General features: G+C 40.6%; 1 protein-coding gene across 1 annotated transcript; it reads right to left on the reverse strand.

The window, feature by feature from the left end:
* Positions 1-1,760: 1,760 nt before the first annotated feature.
* On the reverse strand, positions 1,761-8,180 carry LOC140469270 (probable G-protein coupled receptor 139). The gene is made up of 2 exons (XM_072565611.1): positions 8,042-8,180; positions 1,761-2,653 (listed from the first exon to the last, which is right to left on the reverse strand). The coding sequence occupies exons 1-2, from the start codon at positions 8,178-8,180 to the stop codon at positions 1,761-1,763; spliced, it is 1,032 nt and encodes a 343-aa protein (XP_072421712.1).
* Positions 8,181-8,420: the final 240 nt, after the last annotated feature.

Consider the following 8,420-nt stretch of genomic DNA (forward strand, 5'->3'; position numbering starts at 1 on the left):
AAAATTAAACATGTCTGTAAAATTTGTCTGTAAGAGGTTCTTTTTTTATTCCAGATTTCCAAAGAGTACGATGTCCAGGACGAACCAAGAGAGAGGCTTAAAGGTCTCAGTCCATAAGGGATTCCCTGGGCCATCTCATAACTGTACTTTAACAAGAGAGGTTACAGAGACAGGGAATATTGAATAACTGAAGTAGTTTATAAAGAGAAGGAGAATTGTGATGTTCTGGAGAATGATGCAAAGTGAATGAAGTTTGCTGAGTCTCGAACAAGTTATAATGTTACAAAGGATTGTAGGGTTACAAAGTTAAGGAGAGTGTATGTTTTTGGGCAACTTCCTCAAATGATATGGCGTTTTAGAGTCTGAATTTAATGACAAAAATATGGAGACCCACAGGGTCTGGACAACTTTGCAGCACTATGGAGGATTGTGGAAATGATGACAGATTATTCATTAACAAGATGAAAATGGAGAATTATCTGGAGATTGCACAAGTTATAGTTGAAGCAGGACATTACCAAAATAGGGAGCTTTTTCGTGTTTGAAGATAATTGCATGATATTGTGTGGCCTCATGCAGTTCACTATGATAGAGGTTGTCCCCACACCGAGAAGATGTTACCGATAGGGAAAGGAGAGGATTGTATAGCATAGATGAGATAGTGGATAATGAAATGTTTCCTGTAATTATGGAACTGTTAAAAAATATATATGCTTTTAACATCAAATCCATGGCTTCCAAAGACCTTCCAGACGTCCTATGACATCGGGATCTATTGTTTGTCGGATTTATGTAAAATGAGTGAGGTAAAGATAAACTTTTGTGTTAATTGCTGACACAAATAGGGACAACTGCATAGGAATATTGGAGAGTGGTACACATGGAATCAATGATGATAAAACCATCAGACATTGGAGCAGAAATATACCATTCAGTCAATTGAATTTGCTTCTCCATTCATTGAGTTGATCTGATAATCCTCAAATCCACTCTCCTGTCTTTGACCCAGAGCCATTTAATCCCTGAATAATTGCAATTTTGTTTGTGTTAGTTTTCATATACTTATTGTTCTAACTTTGACAACCCTCTGTGTTAGAGTTGTACAGATTAACTACCCTCTGAGAAATGAATGTCCTCTTCATCGCAATCTTAAACATACAACTACCAACAATAACTTGTTTGCAAAAACAATAGTAATACAATTAAGAATATTCTGTTCACAAATTCCGTCTGTTTTTAGAAATGCAGAATTTTGACAATGTAAAAGTGAAACGTGTGGTTGATCCTTATTAGTCGCTCCAAACAATCCAGTCATTCGCCTCAGCATTCCTGTTTGTGTTCTCTTCTGAGAGTCACATCTTATGGTTTCCTTATTTGATCTGCTGCTAATTCAACAGCAATTCTCCAATTACTGGTCTCCTCGTGACTCTGCCTACCAACTGTCCCATCATTGTGGGTTGCTCTGACTCCTCCTGTTTTTAACCCCTTTTCCTCCGAAGTGAATATCTAACCCTTGACTGCCAGCTCTCTGACGTGTGGTTTCATTCAGGCCCCGTCCTTCCTGTTCTCTGGTTGACAATGTTTCTTCTTTCCCCAGTTTTCTTCTATGCTACTGATCCATAGTTCAAGCTGATTAACGATGCCACCCCTCTACCCCGCATACATCCCATTACTTTCCATGGTTTAGAGCTATTTGATTTTTTTTTGTGTAATCCGGGGGTTAATACTTGTCTATTGCTGTCTGTATATTTGTGCTGCTCTCAGTTGTTTTGTCTATTCACGAATTTATGAATATACATTATGGGATACTTCAACATGCTCTTCAACTGCTCTCTGAACTTGGACTGAGTAGCCACGTAAATGAATGTGTTTGTGCAACAACTTAAATTTCTCAGCATATAGGCAAGCACTTTCAACATCCCACCAGAACTGACTATGGAATTATCAATATCAAAAAAGTATATAATGTAAACAAACCACAAGAGGATGAAGGTGCCCGATATGGTAAAGAGCAAAATCATCGACTTCCTTCTGCTCTCCATCTCTTGGTCAGTGTGTTTTTCATCTTTTTTGTGATGCTTCAGTCCCAGACGGACTCGACTGGCCATTAAAATGTGTCTGACTGTCATAGCATTGAATAACAGAATTAAACCGAATGGTAGTAATGGTGTTAAAACCTTTTCAAACATCCTAAATCCAATCCACCTTGGATCTCTAAAGTAGATTTGCTTATTAGAACAACGCCATTCTACATTGTTAATTACCTGTTTAGGTTTATATCTGAAATAAATGGGAATGTTTTTTAAACATAGGAAAATGCCAGTTGTTGATAGAATCACAGTCGCGGTTTTCTTGGTGCAATATTTCAATTTCAGTTTCCGGCAAGAAATGGCAACAAATCGATCAAAAGTGAAAGTCACGGTGAACCAGATAGAACAGTCTATGGCTACACGGATCACAACATATAAAGGTCGACACACAGAAGTGAGCTTCATGACGTTCAATGGGAAATAATAATTGTTTATTCGACGGAGTACGATCTCAGTGATAATGACCAGGAGATCCATCAATGCCATGGCCAACAGGTAGCAAGTGGTGCAAGTGGAAAGTCCACACTTTTCCTGAGATAGGATCATAATTGCTATTAAGTTAACTGCAAAAGAAAAAGAAAGATCCAGTGAACAAACTTAATCTTTTCAGGATAAATAACATCAATTCTGAGCTGAGGTACAGAGGTACTATGTCACAAATAAAAAACAATTCAAACATTAGTTTCTCTTTCTGAACCTGTTCTCGCACTGCTCTTGGGATAGATGCATAACTTAAATGCATGTCATTTTGAGCAGTACATGTTCATTGGCATCAAACAAACAACAAGTGTCTGTCACTAAAATTCAGTCGATTTTACATTTCAACCTTCAACCTTTGCCACCATGTCTTTACACTATTGTAATGTTTTATTTTAGGTTTATCTGAGTCAAGCCTTTCCAAATTGAGCCTGCATGTAATACTACAGCATTTCATGTTCACTTCTGTGAACACTTACGTTCACCTTGAAAATAACTTGTTCACTGGTCACTTCAGAAAAGAGTTTTCATCAAAACTATCCTCAATCAAAACTGTCTGAGTGTGGCACCAAGGAACCTTTCTAAAACTAAACTCAATGTATATAAGGGAGCACACATCCGTTGGTTGAAGTCACACCTGATATATAGAAAGATGGTCGTAGTTAATAGTGGTCAGTTGTTTCAGCTCCAAGACATCTCTATGTGAGTTCCTCAGGGTTGTGTCCTAGGCCCAACCATCTTCAGCTGCTTCATCAATGACCTTCCCTCCACCATATGGTCAGCAGTGGGGATGTTTCCAGATGAGTGCACAATGTTCAGCATCTTTCACGACTTCTCAGATACTGAAGCAGTCCATGTTCAAATGCGATAAGTTCTGAACAGTGCCAACACTTGGCCTGACAACTGACAAGTAACAATCAGGCCACATAAATGACAGGCTACAACCATGACCAATAAGAGACAACATAACCATTGCCCCGTGACATTCAATGGTGTTACCATCACAGATTCTTCTACGATCAACAGCCTGAGCATTACTATTGAACAGTAAGTCAACTTGACTCACCATATTACCACATTGGCTACAAGAGCAGGTCATGGCTCGGAATACTGATACAAGTAACTCACCATCTGTGCCCACACAGTCTGTCCATCCCCTGCAAGGGACAAGTCAAAGTGTGGTGGAATACTTCCCACTTGCCTGGATGGTGCAGCTCCAACAACAATCAAGGAATTTGACATCATCAAGGCCAAAGCAGCCAGCTCGATTAGCATAACATCAACGAGCACCCACTCAGCCCACCACTAATGCTCTGTGGCAGCAAAGTGTAATATCCACAAGATGGGCTAGGGAAATTCACCAAAGATGCTCAGTTAGCAGCATCTAAACTCACAGCCACTTCTGTCCAGGACAAGAGCAGCAAATACACAGGAACATCATCACTTTCAATTTCACCCCCACACTCCAAAAAACTGGTGCCATGCTACTTCCCATTCTGTCTTGAAAATATATCGTCGTTCCTCCACTGTCACTCGGTCAAAACATTGCAATTGTCTCCCTAATACGCATTAACCCAATGCGCATTGACTACTACGGTTCAAGAAAGCAATTCACCATCACCTTCTGAAGAGCAACTCGGGGTGGGTTATGAATGCTGGTCAGCCAGTGACACCCATATCCCACACAATTAATAAAAAAAAGAACACTGGTCTCAGTCAGTCCTCAATTCTGCGTTTTATATTTTGATTTGTGAAAGTTTTGTGAAGTTAAATCCTGCACAATTATTCCAGCAATAGCCTTTACAGCTTAATTATTCGCTTTATTTTTTAGTTTATTTTAATCTTCATCCCACAGGCTACTTATTGTGATGGTGTTTATTTGATCAGAGACTTCAATTAACTCACTTTTTTTCATCTTCATAGGAAATCTTGTTGAGGAACACAGATTCCTTGAAGAGAGAGGAACTGAATGATTACGAGGCAAAAGGTGGTGGGGAACTTGATGAGAATAAATCCCCATGACCCTCAGGGCAAATAAGGGGCATCACAGAACACTTAACACTGGTGGTTGTCTTTCAAAATTCTGACACTCTGGAATTGTTGGAAATGCAGGTTGTGAAATGGGGTAACACTTTATTTTCTAAATGCAGTCTCCAGACTGACACCATTCGTGAGGAAAATCCTAATGTCCACTGGAAAACGTTTGATAGCAGTGACAAGATCAGATCAACTCAACACAAAATTAAGAACAGTAATTCATCCTTGAAAATTATTATATGTTTCCTCAGACATAAATAATAAAGTGATTCGAAGGAACTATTGTAAGGCTTAACTGGACTTTTAGAGAGCTTTTTAGAAGTTCCACATAGAGATTAGCATGCAAAATTAAAAGGCGTGGAATTGAGGAAAGAGTACTGACATGAAGAACATGCCAATTGGAGGACAACAGCAAAGAATAGGAAGAAATGGGATTTCATCTGAGAGACAGGCAGTGACTGCTCAGGAAGCACAGGGATCAATAATTGACCTCATCTATTCACAAGACACATTAATATTCTAAATGATGGCATTTTCGTATTATCTCTGGCACTGTGGACAACACAATGTTGGATAGCTTGGTGAAGTTTGAGGAGTCAGCAGAGATGAACTCCTGTGTTTTGTACAAGTTGAATGAATGGACAAATTTATAGCAGAGAACATACTAAGTGGATAAATGTGAGGTTACCAATTTAGAAAATCAGAAAGGAAGATTATTATCAATATATTAATAGATTGCTAAAGTGGGAGGTGCAATGTGACCTGAGTGCCCTTCTGTACCAGACAATGAAGGTTAACATGCAGGTGAGTGGAAGGAGATGACAGGTGGCATGTTGACTTTCATAGCGAGAGGATTCCAGTGTAAAGTGCAATTATCTACTCTGCTATTGCATTAACTCCGAGCAGGGCAGAGCAGAACAGTGGTATGAAGAGAGATTATCAATTAAGATTATACTCACTGGCCTTTAGAAGAATGAGAGGGGATCTCATCAAAGTTGTAAAATTGTAAATAGGTCTGAGCAGGTTAATAGACTAAGGATGGTTCTAACAACCAGTGAGTCCAGACTCATTTGTCACTGTCTACGGTTCGGGCATAGGCTATTCAGCACCGAAATAAGGGAAAATTTCTTCACCTGATGCGTGTTGAGCCTGTGGAATTCTAAGCTGAAAATGCTGTTCAGGCCAAAATATTCAAGAAGTCTTCCAAAATAGTTTATAGGTCGCAGGGGATCAAAGGATCTGAGAAGGACGTGGGAGCAGTCCACTGAGATAGACGATCAGCCAGAATGATAGTAATTGTTGAGGCACGCTCTGAATACCTTACTCCTGCTCACATTTGCTATGTGTTAGGGTTTTCCTCATTGGCTGGGTTTGACGAGAGGTGTTCCACGGCCCTGGGAAGTGATCTTCTCAAAGTTTCCAACAATAATCTAGTGTGAAATGATGGAAACTAAATTCAGATGTTGTGTGAATCAGCACAGAGGTGACCACAGAGCTAGGTCCCATCCTTCCAGGGTCCCTTTCCACTTTATTCCTGGGTTTGCTGGAGCTTGGTAAGCAGTTCCTCGCAAACCCGGGATGGATCTCTTTCCCAACACCCACTCAGGCTATGCTCTCAGAGCTTCCACACTCTGCAGTCTCTGCTCCATTTTTTTGCGAATGTTCAAAACCAAGACACATTGTAACTGCCCTCCCCAAGTTTCATTCTGAATTGTGTGGTCAAACGCTCAGGTCTCCCTGAAATATCTCCAGCAGTTCACAGCACAAGCTCCAGCAAAAACATTCAGCTCCTTCCACTATCTTTCTAGGAACAGAATTAATTGAAATGCCTATTTCCAGCAAGTTACTTGCTGGGTCCATTGCAATAATAATTGAAGGGCTTCAGCATGTTGCTGTACACGTGATCAGCTCAGAGTAACTAACACAGGCGCTCAGTGGACAGGCACAGAGCAAGTTTCAAACCCGGGAGTCAATGTGGGGATGAACCCCTTTCCAATATGGAGCTTCACAGCCAGCTCCCAATGATACCCCAACACATTCAACTTAATTGTTTTTGAGCTTCATAACACAGCACTGCATCACAGTAGCAAAAGAATGAGGACAGGGAAAGATACAGCAAGTATAAACATTCACCTTAAAATAGAAAAGTGTCATTACTTACAGTGATATAAGTTTTCGAAATATGGGGTACAGTCAAGGTACTTGGACTAACTGGAGGAGTGCGAGATCATGTGAAATGATCAGTTATATGATAATCTGAATCTACTGAGCAGAACGATTTGAGACATAACCAAATCAGGCAGAAGGCACTTTGCAGACCATGCTGAAAACGCCGATCACGTCAGTAAATTGGACTATTTGCAATGTGGATGTGGGTGCAGATCACTCTCCTGCTTGGCACACATGCACTAGATAGTGGAGACAGTGAGTCTGCAGATGCTGGAGATCAGAGTTGAGAGTGTGTTGCTGGAAAAGCACAGCATCCCAGGAGCAGGAAAACCGATGTTTCAGGCCGGTGCCCTTTATCAGGAATGTGATAGTGGCCGAGCATGGGGAAATTTCCAGGTCCTGTTGTAAGTAACTGGAAGTGGTGCTTCTGTGAGTTCATGTCTCTGTATCTGAATTACACCAGTAAAGGACAAATACTGAGGTGTGCAGCTGTGAAAATCGCTATTCGAGACAGAGCAGAGAGAAATCAGTTTAAACATAAACAACTAACAGAGATTTGGAAATGAGACAGAACGAGGCAGAGAGCGATATCATGAACAGACGTCATCATGAACAGACGTGTGAGAATTTTAAAGTGGAGTCACTGCAAGAGTTAACAGCAATATACATTGAAGCTGTCAGGAATGACAATGGATTTCTGTCTAACCTCTGGAAAGAGCTGTGGAATGTTCGGATGCGTTTGCAGATGCCATTTTGGGAATGGGAATGGGGTGAGCAGAGTCCCGGGAATACCGAAACTGGATTTCACATTTCATGCTTTAAGCAGCAGCTGGGTTGATCCTGTGGGTTTAGTAAATACGATTAATAATGGTCGGGATAAGGGGCCCGGAAATTAGCCCAGAGAGGGATCACTGTATATGTGGAAAAGCTGTTGCACCTTCAGATATTGGCCTGGGATGGAATGGGGTCAAAAGAAGGAAATGTGGGGGTTTTTTGGCAGAATGGAAGACAGTGACTTCTGTCGTCGTAATCTGTAAAGAATGATGACAGGAATACAATGATTCGGAATTTACAGATACAGCTGAGCAATCTCCATCTTGTGTGTCGACCAGAAACAATGAGAAGACAGACAGTTAGCAAGGATTTGCAGAGTGGAAGATGAATTCAGAGTCTCATCAGAAGTAATAACAGCAGCAACGACAGTAGAATAAGCGGAGATAACAGTTAAACATGGTTCATAGAAATAACTATCAGGCAGTAAGACTTACCAGGGACGCCAACAATAGCCAGGATGGGATAATAAAAGAATTCAATCATGTACATTATGTAATGGATTCGCAGGGATAATGGAATCGTATCATAAAAAGCAGAAAGGGCCAACAGATCCCAATATAGAGTCCTGTCCATTGTTGTAACATTCATGCCCAGTATTACTAGATTCTGATCCATTGATGAAATATTCCAACTGACTTTATTCTTAGATTCTAATCTCTCCTTTCCCCGTCTCTGGAGCTGTTGAGTGTCGGAGGTGATGCTGCCACTGACTCTATGGAACGTCACATTGGAATGAGCCTGCTTTTAACAGAAAAGCAAATTACTCCAGTGTCACAGGTAGAATCCATGGAGACTAACATTAATTCCAGTCAC

This window comes from Chiloscyllium punctatum, chromosome 49 (assembly GCF_047496795.1).
Source record: "Chiloscyllium punctatum isolate Juve2018m chromosome 49, sChiPun1.3, whole genome shotgun sequence".
Taxonomy (NCBI): domain Eukaryota; kingdom Metazoa; phylum Chordata; class Chondrichthyes; order Orectolobiformes; family Hemiscylliidae; genus Chiloscyllium; species Chiloscyllium punctatum.